This window comes from Oncorhynchus gorbuscha, linkage group LG21, assembly GCF_021184085.1.
Source record: "Oncorhynchus gorbuscha isolate QuinsamMale2020 ecotype Even-year linkage group LG21, OgorEven_v1.0, whole genome shotgun sequence".
In the NCBI taxonomy this organism is placed as follows: Eukaryota; Metazoa; Chordata; class Actinopteri; order Salmoniformes; family Salmonidae; genus Oncorhynchus; species Oncorhynchus gorbuscha.
In genome coordinates, this window is record NC_060193.1 from 35,413,975 (window position 1) to 35,428,846 (window position 14,872).

Genomic DNA, 14,872 nt, shown 5'->3' on the forward strand with positions numbered 1-14,872 from the left:
AACTTGGTACAACGTTGTAAATTAGTTTTCTAGTCAGACTATGAGTGAAACTGTTTCTCAACCTATCACCATCTCTGTTTAATTTTGTCCTCTTGTCCTATTGGGCAACCCTAATGATGTTGCATTTGTCAGTTCAAACACATGCATACACTTATACACTCACTCACACACGGGTGTGTGTGTGTGTGTGTGTGTGTGTGTGTGTGTGTGTGTGTGTGTGTGTGTGTGTGTGTGTGTGTGTGTGTGTGTGTGTGTGTGTGTGTGTGTGTGTGTGTGTGTGTGTGTGTGTGTGTGTGTGTGTGTGTGTGTGTGTGTGTGTGTGTGTGTGTGTGTGTGTGAACTGACAAATGCATGCATACATACATACATACATACATACATACATACATACATACATACATACATACATACATACATACATACATACATACATACATACATACATACATACATACATACATACATACATACATACATACATACATACATACATACATACATACATACATACATACATACATACATACATACATACATACATACATACATACATACATACATACTTTACACACTTATTGTCTACACTGGATAGCATATAAATTACTTACAGGTTGTATTAGCTTAATAATAGTTTTAGCCTTATACATCACACTTCGAGGGACATAACATGGAGGTTTGTTGTGGATTGTTGTGGATGGGTGCTGCTACTTATTGCTTTACAAAATGAAGATATTGGTTGGAAAAATACATGTTTCAAAACAGTAAGTCTTGGTATCATATTTCTGTACCAGTGCTACCTGCTCTAGTGAGCTCTTATCTTCATCACTTTGATGCTGTGCCTACAATTTAATGTTCATCTTAAGACTTGAATTTAGTCTTCAAGTTAATTCAGCATTTTCAAAATGTTGTCTCCAAATTATTTTAATTTTTTACATTTCATAAAAATTTGACTTAATACATTATACACAACATGTAGGCTCATTCTAGCTAGACCCGGGTGTTCTGTGTAGTACTTAAACGGACCAAATACACTTATTTCTTTAAAGTTAATATAGCTATTCTGTTTTCAACAGTAGCACATAAGTCAGAATTGCAATAATCTTCATAAATCTGAATTTAACTGCTACATGTTAAGGACAATACACAATGTTCCAGTGAATGGTTAAAAGCCTATCCCCTCTGACCAGAACATTGGCCATAATCTTATGTTTATTTCCCGACCATTCTACATGTTGAACCACTTTTAACTGTTCGTTGGCACTGTGTGTCTTTTGTCGTTTAGCTCCTCAATCAATTTACAATTTAGTTTTAACCAACTTGTGTTGTTTCTCTTCCCCTTGTAATATCTCATGCTTACTATTATTATTTTGTGATAAGCTAATATGGTATTCTGTCATGCAGATGCTACCACCTAATGCTACAACCTTACTATGCTACCAAGTTCTGCGTCTCTGCCCTTTGAACATGAATCAAATAAATCAGAAAACACACTTTGGCTCACTCAAGACTAATAGAAAAACATCTATAATAAAGCGGCCAAATAAAATACATGTTATTTTCATTACCCTACAGCTCTACAATTTTCTGTAAATTCCTTTGATTTAATTATATATCTGTCCTATTTCCTCTCAGACCTTTGTAGATGATCAGAAAATATATTTCAAGCTTTCCTCACTGCTTCACTTGTGGAGTTGTGTTAATCACTACCTGCTTTGACAGTGTCATAATGATGATTGTAATTTAAAAAAGGACAGCTCTAACTGAAGCTTCAGTGCCCCTGTCACGAGCTGTAATCAGATGTTTCCTTTCCAAAATTACCCTTTTGAACAATGGCACAAGCCACAAAGTCAAGACACTTACTGGTAAATTGGCACAGTTGAAACTGTTAAAATATTAGACAAGCTTCAAAGACAATCTTAAATCTATTCAAACAACACTTATTAAGCTCAATCTAAATTTGAATTCTCAGCTTGGCTTATTTAATTGTAGAGAGAATCTGCTTTCCTTGGTGGTAGATTTCTAGAACTTGCGTTGGCTTATTTGCTTCTGTACCAGCTACATTATAACCATGATATTGCACATTCCCCTCTGTGTTGCAACCTTCAGCTTCAGACCCAATGGCTGCCACCAGAACACAGGAATGATACATCCCCAGAAGGAGGGTTGCAAACCTCTCTCTTGCTCCCATGACACGCATTGACATATTATCTGGGGCCATGTAAAAAACAGCCTAAGTCAAGAGTAAGAATAAGGAACTCCTATTCTCAAAGTCTTTCTAGAACTTTGGTGCCCCCTTTTTCTGCTGTTTAAAATAAATTATTTCTGAAAAACAGTGCAAGGCCAGTGTCACTAACCATCTCAGAGCAGTACACTACGGTCAATATATGTCCCTCTGAAGGGGTAGTGCATTTCTTTTGGGGGGCACACAAAGGGAAGGGTGTGTTCAAAAAAGAGCCTGTTAGCAAAGTTCTTAAGAGCGCTCAAAGGATGGGCCCACGGTGCTCTCCAAGGACAGTTGGGAAGAGTGCCGGATCAATGGTGCCATCGTGGGGTCCACCATGGACGAGGTGGGGAAAAGCTTGTACCAGCCAATCACCATGCTTGTCAAATCCAGCTCCTCCAATAAGATGCGGGCGACACCCATGAAGCATTTACGATCCATGCGTCCGTAGTTTCCCCAAACAATCACCTGTTAGAGAAATAAAATGGGAATGTCAGTGAGACAAACAGAGATGCTATTTCCTGCAGGACAAAATAATCAATGACCAAAATTGATTTCCTCTGTGACTCAGTAGACAAATCACTTCTACTAATGTCTCTCAATCTTTGGACGGAAGATTGTTTCCCTGCCTCGGCATCCACTACAAATATGGTTCCTCCTCAACCTCAGGTTTCCAGAGGACATTTTTCAGAGGGGCTGGGTTTTATTTAAGCCTATAATGTTTGTTATGACAGAAAGGAGTAAATGTTCTCCTCTGAACATGTTATTTCAGATGAATGTTCAACATCCCCTTTCCTTTCTAATACCAGAAAACCAGGCATTTTATCCCTGTGTTCCCATGCCAAGAGGCAGAAATGTGTCTGAACAGAATGATAAGGAGGGAGGTGCAAAGATCTAATTATGCAGTGATAGGACACCAAATCATTGCTGGGATTATTCACAAGCTGTCAAGTAAACAGTGACTGTTTCGAAAGGCTATTAACCTCTGTTCTAACTGCTAGGGCATGACTTTAGTTAGCCTTATCCATGCAGAGCCCTTTTGCGGCTTCAATAGAGAAACTAAACTTGGGATATACAGAGCCTGGCTCAAATGGATAAGGCTATCAAAATATGAAAATAGGGCAGTCACTATACTTTATTCTTTCTTTGGCACAGTCACTAATGTATGTCGGTGGAGTAAACTCAGCATGCCTTCAGTCCTTCCATTGTGCTTGTTCTCATAGCTGAGTGGGCAAGCCTGATCCCATACTAATAGAAACGGATTTTGTATGTCTGTACTGCCACAGGTGTGTGTGTGAGAAGTAAACAGGAAGAAGGTGTGAGAGGGAGCAGGGAGGAAAGAATGAGTGGAGAAAAATCTCCCGTGGACTTGTATATCAGGCTTCCTGGAGCAATCGTCCAAATCATCACTTTTCATTGTCTGATTGCACCTTCAGGCAAGGAATTTGTTCCACTGGTAATGGTAGATGGTAGCTGACGCTACACTTATAGATATACTTTACATGATGTTGTCGTTACATCTTCATAGGCTAGTCTACAAAATTAGACAACAAAACTAGTTAACATTAGCCCGGCGTCCTGCATTTGAGGTTATTGTCAACAGGAGTAAATATTCAGAGATACAGTATCTTTGATTGCCGCAGTCACTGCCATTGTAATTATCGTAGAGACCACCAGGGCCATGTTCATTGGGCACCAAGCAGAAGAAAACAGATGGAAAAGGGGAGGGACTACCTGGACCAGGATACTCATGATCAATTTCTGTTTCAAAACATTTTTAAACATTTTCCATTGCGTGCCCTTATGAACATGAAACTGATGAGTGAATAGTGCCTGAAATCTGTTTTACCTTACCTGAACGACTTTCGCCTGTGGACTCTCCGAGAACACCAGCACTTGGTTATACAGAGGGTCCAGGGATTTCCTAACCGACTTTGTCTTCTTTTTTGCAACACAGATCCCCTTTTCAAGTAGGTACACTTTAATGTAAGCCGCTGGCAACAAGAGAAGACAGGTATTATTGCATTGTGTGTCTCTGGGGAACACGTAATACCTCAACGCAATCAGATCACACAGATACGCTTTTCATCACCCATTTCAGATTACACGATTAAAGATTAGACTTTGACATCTTGAAATCTACCATGAGGAACAAGGTTTGCAGTGTCTCAAACATGGTTTTGTTTCTTCCTCCACTGTAGCAATATATGGTTTATTTTGAGTTCTGATTGGATATCATCTCCCAGAGAACTAAAGGGATTAGATGATGGTTGCATCTCCTTGCTCACCTGGAGGTCCTTTGGATCCAGGTTTCTGTGTGAGTCCTCTGGCCTGCACAATCTCCACCTCCAAACCACCATTTCTCTCCAGCAGGCCTATTTCAACATCACCTGGATAATTATAAACATATCTATGACTATAGTCACTCACTCACACAAACTTTATGGCTGTATGGTTCATACACATTACCTAATGTTAATACATGTCCCAACTCATGAAACCACACAAAACTTTTTACTTTAAGACAAACAATATATATTTTGCTCATGTGGTGAGGTGTGGCCCCTTCTGTCCATTACTGCACAATATATCTGTCCAGTTAAATAAAGGTTAAATAAATCAAATCAAATCAAATTTAAGGGACTTCTTTTGGCTCCAGAGCTATCTCAACCACAGCGTTTAGTAACTCTCACCCAATGATGTTGTGGCTAATGTCTGTCGCCCAACAAACTGTGCAGGGCCCATCCCATCTAGGAAGTCACTGAATTGGGCGTCAGAGGCAAGGCACATCCCACTGTAATTTAGACTGGCAAAAAGGAGAAAGAAAAATAAATGGGAGAAACTGTCGGATGTTTTAGAATCAAAACATTACTGCACGTAAGGCGCCAATCTAAAGTGAGATTTTTGGATATAAATATGCACATTATCGAACAAAACATACATGTATTGTGTAACGTGATGTCCTATGAGTGTAACATGATGTCCTATCCTTGTCTGGAAAAAAGGCATTTTTTTTTACTTGGCTATGACCTAACATAATCATATGTTCTGCTTTAGCTGTAAAGCTTTTTTAAATCGGACATGATGGGTAGATTAAAAAGGATGTTTATCTTTCATTTGCTGTATTGGACTTGTTAATGAAATTTTTCCAACAATTGTTTACAGACAGATTATTTCACTTATAATTCACTGTATCACAATTCCAGTGGGTCAGAAGTTTACATACACTAAGTTGACTGTGCCTTTAAACAGCTTGGAAAATTCCAGAAAATGATGTCATGGCTTAAGAAGCTTCTGATAGGCTAACTGACATCATTTGAGTCAATTGGAGGTGTACCTGTGGATGTATTTCAAGGCCTACCTTCAAACTCAGTGTCTCTTTGCTTGACATCATGGGAAAATCAAAAGAAATCAGCCAAGCCCTCAAAAAAATGTAGACCTCCACAAGTCTGGTTCATCCTTGGGAGAAATTTCCAAAGGCCTGAATTTACCATGTTCATCTGTACAAAACACCATGGGACCACGCAGCCTTCGAGACCTATATCGACATAACCTGAAAGGCCGCTCAGCAAGGAAGAAGCCACTGCTCCAAAACTGCCATAAAAAAGCTAGACTACAGTTTGCACTTGCACATGGAGACAAAGATTCATACTTTTTGGAGAAATGTCCTCTCGTCTGACGAAACAAAAATATAACTGTTTGGCCATAAAGACCATTGTTATGTTTGGAGGAAAAGGGAGGAGGCTTGCAAGCCGAAGAACACCATCCCAACCGTGAAGCACGGGGGTGGCAACATCATGTTATGGGGGTGATTTGCTGCAGGAGGGACTTGTGCACTTCACAAAATAGATGGCATCATGAGGTAGAGAAATGATGTGGATATATTGATGCAACATCTCAAGACATCAGTCAGGAAGTTGAAGCTTGGTCGCAAATGGGTCTTCCAAAAGTACATTGACCCCAAGCATACTTCCAAAGTTGTGTAAAAATGGCTTAAGGACAACAAAGTCAAGGTATAGGAGTGGCCATCACAAAGCCCTGATCTCAATCCCATAGAAAATTTGTGGGCAGAACTGAAAAAGCGTGTGCGAGCAAGGAATGGGCCAAAATTGACCCAACTTATTGTGGAAAGGTTGTCGAAGGCTACCCGAAACATTTGACCCATGTTAAACAATTTAAAGGCAATGCTACCTAATTTAGTGTATGTAAACTTCTGACCCACTGGGAATGTCATGAAAGAAATGAAAGCTGAAATAATTGATTCTCTCTACTCTTATTCTGACATTTCACAGTCTTAAAATAGAGTGGTGATCCTAACTGACCTAAGACAGGGAATTTTTACTAAGATTAAATGTCAGGAATTGTGAAAACCTCAGTTTAAATGTATTTGGCTAAGGTGCATGTAATCTTCCGACTTCAGCTGTAAAATGTCTGCTAAATGGCATATGATAATTCGTTTAGAATAAAATGACTATTTTACAACTTCACCCCCTTCACTCAATCACAGTGATTGGAGAGGCACCTGAGTTCTTATACTCAGCTCATCCCGATTTCCTTTGTATTTTATTCCGTCAGAGACAAAATGCTGCCAAAATTCACACATCAAGTAATTCCCTTAATTCTGCCTCCAGGCTGGTGGTTTAGCTGCTCCTCAGTGCTGGCCTGCCGCCAGAGGACCACTCTGTGCTGCTTCCTGCCATAGACAGGCCGCCCAAACTACAGCCTCATTGTCAGACACCATTAAGCCAAAGCTGCCGCTATTATATAAGAGCACTGAGTTCCACTGCACCAATACAGTGGCAGTTCTCTATCGAATGTTTAATTGACATGAACCCACAGGGGTTTGCCTTGAATATTGGAGGGGGTAAGGCGGATGTTGTGTTGAAGGGCGATATATGAGGAGGGCATTTGTTATCGCTTTACTAGGGGTGGCCATTGCTATGTTTAGATGTTGTCACTGAATAACTCAGTCCATTACAGGACATGGCAACTAACATACTGTAATAAAGTGTAATGCAGTGTGTGTTGTTGTGGCTCCCAGGTCAGTGTTACAGACTGCTGACATTGTGACTGCAGATACAATTATTCTTCTAGGTCCACAGGTGCATTTGATTTTACTGTGGTATTTACATTTCACTATATGTACACCATTGCAGCTTTGAAATGTATTAAAAACATGTACCATCCCAAACACTGGTACCCAGTTTGTTTTTGTTGAAGTACCAGAAATGTGATGAATTGTTACCACTTAATGAGTTGGACGCAAAGGATATAATGTTGCCTCCAGACAAGGCCCAAATCCCTGTCATTCACATGAAGAAAATAAGGAAATACAAGGGGAGGAGATCAGGGTGCCTTGTGAGAATCGTCGACGAGTGGGTAACCGCCTCTACCATCCGTTCTATTATCCAACGTGCAATCACTGGATAATAAACTGGATGAGCTCCATTCGAGACGATCCTACTGTCATGATGTGACAATCATTCATCTGATGACTGTTATTAATTTTATCAACTAACTATGTTTAATTGATGCTCTATTCAATTAACATAAACACACATGATATAGGTTATCTATCACTAACGTGATACAATGAAAACAGGTCCCTAGTGGTCAAACAAAAGCATGACCATTTGCTTACACAAAGGGAAACAAGGGGTAGGTAAGGAGAGGGAGAGACAAAGTGAGTCAACGTATTGTACATACACCACCGTTCAAAAGTTTGGCGTCACTTAGAAATATCCTTGTTTTTGAAAGAAAAGCTTTTTTTTGTCCATTAAAATAACATCAAATTGATCAAAAATACAGTGTAGACATTGTTAATGATGTAAATGACTATTGTATCTGGAAACGGCAGATTTGTAATGGAATATCTACATAGGCGTACAGAGGCCCACTATCAGCAACCATCAGTCCTGTGTTCCAATGGCACGTTGTGTTAGCTAATCCAAGTTCAGCATTTTAAAAGGCTAATTGATCATCACAGAAAACCCTTTTGCAATTATGTTAGCACAGCTGAAAACTGTTGTTCTGGTCTTCTTAAGACTAGTTGAGCATCTGGAGCATGGGATTGATAAAGGCTCAGAATGGCCAGAAACAAATAACTTTCTTCTGAAACTCATCAGTCTATTCTTGTTCTGAGAAATGAAGGCTATTCCACATGAGAAATTGCCAAGAAACTGAAGATCTGGTACAACGCTGTGTACTACTCCATTCACAGAACAGTGCAAACAGGCTCTAATCAGAAATGAAAGAGGGTTGGGAGGTCCCAGTGCACAACTGAGCAAGAGGACAAGTACATTAGAGTGTCTAGTTTGAGAAACAGATGCCTCACAAATCCTCAACTGGCAGCTTCATTAAATAGTACCTGCAAAACACCAGTCTCAACGTCAACAGTGAAGAGGTGACTCCGGGATGCTGCCCTTCTAGGCAGCATTGCAAAGAAAAAGCTATTTCTCAGACAGGCCAATAAAAATAATAGATTGAGATGGGCAAAAGAACACAGACACTGGACAGAGGAACTCTGCCTAATAAGGTCAGGATACTGGAGTTGCCTCTTCACTGTTGACGTTGACACTGGTGTTTTGAGATATTGCTTGCCTGAGGTAGAGTACCTCATGATAAGCTGTAGACCACACTATCTACCAAGAGAGTTTTCATCAGTGGTGTAAAGTTTTTTTGGGGTATCTGCACATTAATTTACTATTTATATTTTTGGCAACTTTTACTTTACCTTCACTACATTCCTAAAGACAATAATGCACTTTTTACTCCATACATTTTCCCTGACACCCAAAAGTATTTGTTACATTTTGACAAGAAAATGGTCCAATTCACACACTTATAAAGAGAACATCCCTGGTCGTCCCTACTGCCTCTGATCTGGCAGACGCACTATACACAAATGCTTCATTTGTAAATGATGTCTGAGTGTTGGAGTGTGCCCCTGGCTAACCATCAATAAAAAAAGCAAGAAAAGTGTGCCGTCTGGTTTGCTTAATATAAGGAACTTTTACTTTAGATACTTAAGTACATTTTAGTAATTCCATTTACTTTTGATAATTAAGTATATTTAAAATCATATACTTTTAGACTTTTACTCAAGTAATATTTTACTGGGTGACTTTCTCTTTTACTTAGGTCATTTTCTATTAAGGTATCTTTACTTTTACTAAAGTATGACAATGTAATAATTTTTCCACCACTGGTTTTCAGTTCTCTATTTTTTGTAGCCATCTATTTACCACCCCAAACGTGGACTAAGACCGCACTCAGCGGGTTGTATAAGGCCATAAGCAAACAAGAAAATGCTCATCCACAAAATCTGGGGAGGGGTCAGCTGAGCTTCCTACTGCCTGAGCAATGTAAATTGAGAAGAGCGTTGGGCCTAGGATCGAGCCATGAGGTACACCATTGGTGACAGGCAGTGGCTGAGACAGCAGATGTTCTGACATTATACACTGCACTCTTTGAGAGAGGTAGTTAGCAAACCAGGCCAAAGACCCCTCAGAGACACCAATACTCCTTGTTCGGCACACAATAATGGAATGGTCTACCATATCAAAATCTTTGGCCAAGTCATTAAAAATAGCAGCACAACATTGCTTAGAATAAAGGGCAATGGTGACATCATTGAGGACATTTAAGGATGCAGTGACACATCCATAACCTGAGCAGAAACCAGATTGCTTACCAGAGAGAATACTATAGACATCAAGGAAGCAAGTCAGTTGATTATTGAAAAGTTTTTCCAACACTTTTGATAAACTGGGCAAAATAGAAATAGGCCTATAACATTTAGGATCAGCTTGATCTCCCCCTTTAAATTAAGGACGAACAGTGACTGCCGTCCTAGCAATGGGAACCCCCCCAGAGAGAAGAGCCAGGTTAAGAAAGTCAGAGATAGGCTTGGCAATTATAGGGGCAGCAACATTAAAGAGGAAAGGGTCTAAACCATCTGACCCAGATGTTTTTTGGGGGGTCAAGTTTAAGGAGCTCCTTTAGCACCTCGGACTCAGTGACCGCCCGCAGGGAGAAACTTTGTTAGCTGAGCAGGGGAAAAACAGGGAGGAGCATCAAGGCTAGTCACATTAGAAGGGTGAGAGATGAGGAAATGTTGGACAGGCAAGGGGGCATGGCTGAGTAAAATAGGAATCCTGACATAATGAAGTGGTGATTAAAAATCTCAGCCATGTACTTCTTGTCAGTAACAACAACATCATCAACTTTAAGGGACATGGGCAGCGACGAGGAGGAGGGTTTATTCTCCAGGTCTTCAACTGTTTTCCCGAACCTTTTGGGGTTAGACCCACAGAGAGAGAACTGCTCCTTAAGTCACTAACTTTGGCTTTCCAGATAGCCTGAGTGGACTTATTTCTAATTTTCCTGATCGAGAGCCAGTCAGACTGAGTATGCATGTGCCGAGCATTTCGCCAAATGCAATTATTGAGGTGGAGTAACTCTGCAAGAATTTCTTCATGGGGGTGTGTTTGTTAACAATATCAATGAAAATATCAAGAAAGAAGGTCGAAGCGACAAACTATCATGGCCCAAACACATCAAGAAAGTCGTGAAGAGGGCACCACAAAACCATCACAAATTCTTACAGAATTGCACAATTGAAAGCATCTGGTACAGAAAATGCACCGCCCACAACTGCAAGGCTCTCCAGAAGGTAGTGTGGTCTGCCCAACGCATTACCGGAGGCAAGCTAGGACACCGACAGCACCCGTTGTCACAGGTAGGCCAAAAAGATCATCAAGGACATCATCCACCCGAGCCACTGCCTGTTCACCCGCTATCATCCAGAAGGCGAGGTCAGTACAGGTGCATCAAAGCTGGGACCGAGAAACTGAAAAACAGCTTCTATCTCAATGTCAACAGACTGTTAAACTTCCATCACTAGCACATTAAAACTGGTTGAGGATAGGGGGCAGTATTTTCACTTTGGATGAATTGCGTGCCCATAGTGAACTGCATCAAACTCTGTCCTAGATTGCTAAAATATGCATATTATTATTACTATTGGATAGAAAACACTCTGAAGTTTCTAAAACTGTTTGAATTATGTATGTCATTATAACAGAACTCATAGGGCAGGCAATCTTCCAAACAAGATTGCCCACCCCCTCCTTTCCCAACAAGATATGGATCTGGAAGCACTTCCTACACCTTCCACTAGATGTCCTCATTCAGTAGAAAGTGGAATGGAGCATTTGCTGTGAACTTTGACCGAATGGGAGGGGAAATAGCCAGTGTCCCGACAGAATGCCATTTTCCTGTGGTGCATTTCTCTGTGGGAGATACCGCTGTTCCATTTGGCTCCAGATTTTAATTTAACCTTTATTTAACTAGGCAAGTCAGTTAAGAACAGTGGGTTAACTTCCTGTTCAGGGGCAGAACGACAGATTTGTACCTTGTCAGTTCAGGGATTTGAACTTATAACCTTCCGGTTACTAGTCCAACACTCTAACCACTAGGCTACTCTGCTGCCCCAGATGAAAACGTATGATCCTGTTGGAATGTTATTGGATATATATGATAATAACATCCTGAAGATTGATTCTCTACTTAGTTTGACCAGTTTATTCGACCTGGAATATATATTTTGGAAGTTTTCGTGCGAGTTATCTTGGACCAGCAGTCCGTTTTTGGGCACGTGAGCTGAAAGTGATAGCAAATGCAGCTACTTGGACACTAGTATTGGACATTATGGAACAAAACAACGATTTATTGTACTGTGTAACATGTCATATGACTGTCACCTGATGAAGATTTTCAAAAGGTTAGTGATTCATTTTTATCTCTATTCCTGTTTTTGTGACTTTATCTTTGGCTGGAAAAAATGGCTGCTTTTTTCCTTTTATTTGGTGGTGGTCTAACATCAATATATGTTGTGTTTTCGCTGTAAAACATTTAAAAAATCTCACATGATGGGTAGACGAACAAGATGTTTATCATTCATTTGAGGTATTGGACTTGTTAATGTGTGAAAGTTAAATATTTCTAAAGAATATTTTTGAATTCCCTGCGCCACCTTTTTAGCTGAACGGGGGGGGGGTTGCTGCCTATGGGCAAATACTAGGAATTACTGGCCACTTTATGGTATCTTTGTCACTTAATATTTACATATCTGGCAATACTCATCTCATGTGCATATACTATTTTCTATACTATTCTATACTATTATATGGTATCTCATTCACCTAATAATGTTTACATAACTTATAATAATAATGGTAAGTGGAGTGTCTGTCTATAAACACTCAGACTTGTCACGTTTGAGAGCCAATAATGTAGGCTCTTATACCCTTTTCACACGATCATGCCAACCCAACTGCAATGTGTTGGTTTAGAGATTTTTGTCCTTTCCAGAATGGTTCCAGCAACTATGATGGTGCATAAACAGGCCAGGGCAGTATAGTATGGCTGTGCATATCTTTGCTCAGCTCAGTTGTGTGAAAAGGGTATTTGACGACTTCCCAATGGGAGGCTTGTTAACGTCTCCACAGTAACACAAGAATAGTTGTGAAAGAGTGTGATCCATATAGCACTGCAATAGTAATGGTTGGTGATCCACTATTTGATCCCCTACTGACTCCATTCAGTTGTAATGTGCCCTATCTATTTTTGTTATACAAGATGTCGTTTTCCAGTGGCTCATGGGTGATAACATTAATCTGAACCAGATAGATGCAGAGGACCCCGAGGTGAGAAGCCAAGGCGTGTTTTAGGATCTGCAGTTGTACCTTTGAGTCCTAGAAGTGACATTTTACATTCTGTTTGGCTCAGATCACAGATTACACCATGCTGCCAGACACAGGCTGCCTGTCTGAGCGACTGCGAGTATGCTTGCAAGAGGGAGAGGAAAATCCAAGAGACTTTACCTCCTTGTTTGACATGTCTCTACTCAAACTATCAACAAATATGTTGCCCCAAGTCATCAGGTGAGAGCACATACTGCTTTATAAACTGGAGACATCAGTTTTTACTACAGTAGGCCATAGTGGAAGTGGGTACAGGATGTATATGTATATACTGTTTCTATACTATTCTACTGTATCTTAGTCCATTCTGCTATGACATCGCTCATCCATATGTATATTGTCTTAATATATCGTCTTAATTCATTCCTACTTAGATTTGTGTGTATATGTTGTGTAATTTGTTAGATATTACTTGTTAGATATTACTGCACTGTCGGAGCTAGAAACACAAGCATTTCGCTACACCCACAATAACATCTGCTAATCACGTGTATGTGACCAATAACATTTGATATGATTCGATCAGATTTTTCCACCTCAGGAGACTAAAAAGATTTGGCATGGGTCCCCAGATCCTCAAAAAGTTAGACAGCCGCACCATCAAGAACTGGTCGCATTCACCGCCTGGTATGGCGGTGAGTAAGCATTTCATGGTGGTCTACACTTGTTGTATTCTGTGCATGTGAGAAATAAATGTGATTTGATTTGAATTATGGTCTTGATTATGATGAAGCAGCTTGACAGGAGGTTGGTGGCACCTTAATTGGGGAGAATGGACTTGTGGTAATTGCTGGAGCAGAATCAGTGTAGTGGTATCAAATACATCAAACATGGTTTCCATGTGTTTGATGGTATTCTATTTCCTCTTTTCCAGCCATTATTATGAGCCGTCCTGCCCTCGGTAGCCGGCTATATAGCAGCTATACGACTGAGCTGATGAATGATTCATTTCTACTCATTAGCGGGCAATCCAGGACTCACTTTCTATAATTAGTTAACGCTGTTGTTACTTATTGTTAGATGATAGGGACATTTTGACGGTATATGTGTGCAATTAATTCAGTACAAACAATTAAAGCACAATCTGTCATTTCAACTGCCTGACCCTGCCACAATGTTTAGGATGTAGAGGGATGGGGGTGTGGAAATGTAACCACTCTCTAATGGATTGCTATGGGTCACTGAGTATAAATCATAACCTGATAGTTCAAAGATGTACTATGCCTTCAGAAAGTATTTTATTGCGTTACAAATTGGGATTAAAATGGATGTTTGTTTTTTTACAATCTATACAAAATACTCTGTAATGTCAAAGTGGAAGAAAATAAACTATTAATGAAAAATAAAACACTAATATATCTTCATTAGATACGTTTTCAACCCCCTGAGTCATTACATATCACAATCACCTCTTTGGCAGCAATTAGAGATGTGAGTCTTTTTGGGTAAGTGTCTAAGAGCTTTGCACACCTGGATTGTACAATATTTTCCCAATATTGTTTTTTAAACTCTTTAAGCTCTGTCAAGTTGGTTGTTGATCACTGCCCAGACAGCCATTTTCAAGTCTTGCCATAGATGTTCAAGCCGCTTTAAGTCAAACCTGTAACTAGGCCACTCAGGAACATTCAATGTCGTCTTGGGAAGCAACTCCAGTCTATATTTGGCCTTGAGTATTAGGTTTAAGTCCTGCTGAAGGTGAATTTGTCTCCCGGTGTTTGTTGGAAAGCAGACTGAAACAGGTTGTCCTCTAGGATATTGCCTGTGCTTAACTCTATTCTGTTTATTTTTATATTAAAAAAACCCTAGACCTTGCCGATGATGAGCATATCCATAGCAGGATGCAACCACCACTATGCTTGAAAATGTGAAAATACTCATTGATGTG

At 40.0% G+C, this 14,872-nt stretch overlaps 1 protein-coding gene across 2 annotated transcripts in view; it reads right to left on the minus strand.

Annotated features, from left to right (window-relative positions):
* Positions 1-571: 571 nt before the first annotated feature.
* The window catches only part of rims4 (regulating synaptic membrane exocytosis 4), a 57,571-nt gene continuing 43,270 nt past the window's right edge, over positions 572-14,872 (minus strand). For both annotated transcript variants that reach the window (XM_046318329.1, XM_046318328.1), the window contains exons 3-6: positions 4,915-5,027; positions 4,510-4,611; positions 4,076-4,215; positions 572-2,689 (exon numbers count right to left, since the gene is read on the minus strand). In XM_046318329.1, coding sequence (XP_046174285.1) covers positions 2,471-2,689; positions 4,076-4,215; positions 4,510-4,611; positions 4,915-5,027 — 574 coding nt within the window. In that variant the 3' untranslated portion in view covers positions 572-2,470. The remainder of the gene's footprint in view (positions 2,690-4,075; positions 4,216-4,509; positions 4,612-4,914; positions 5,028-14,872) is intronic.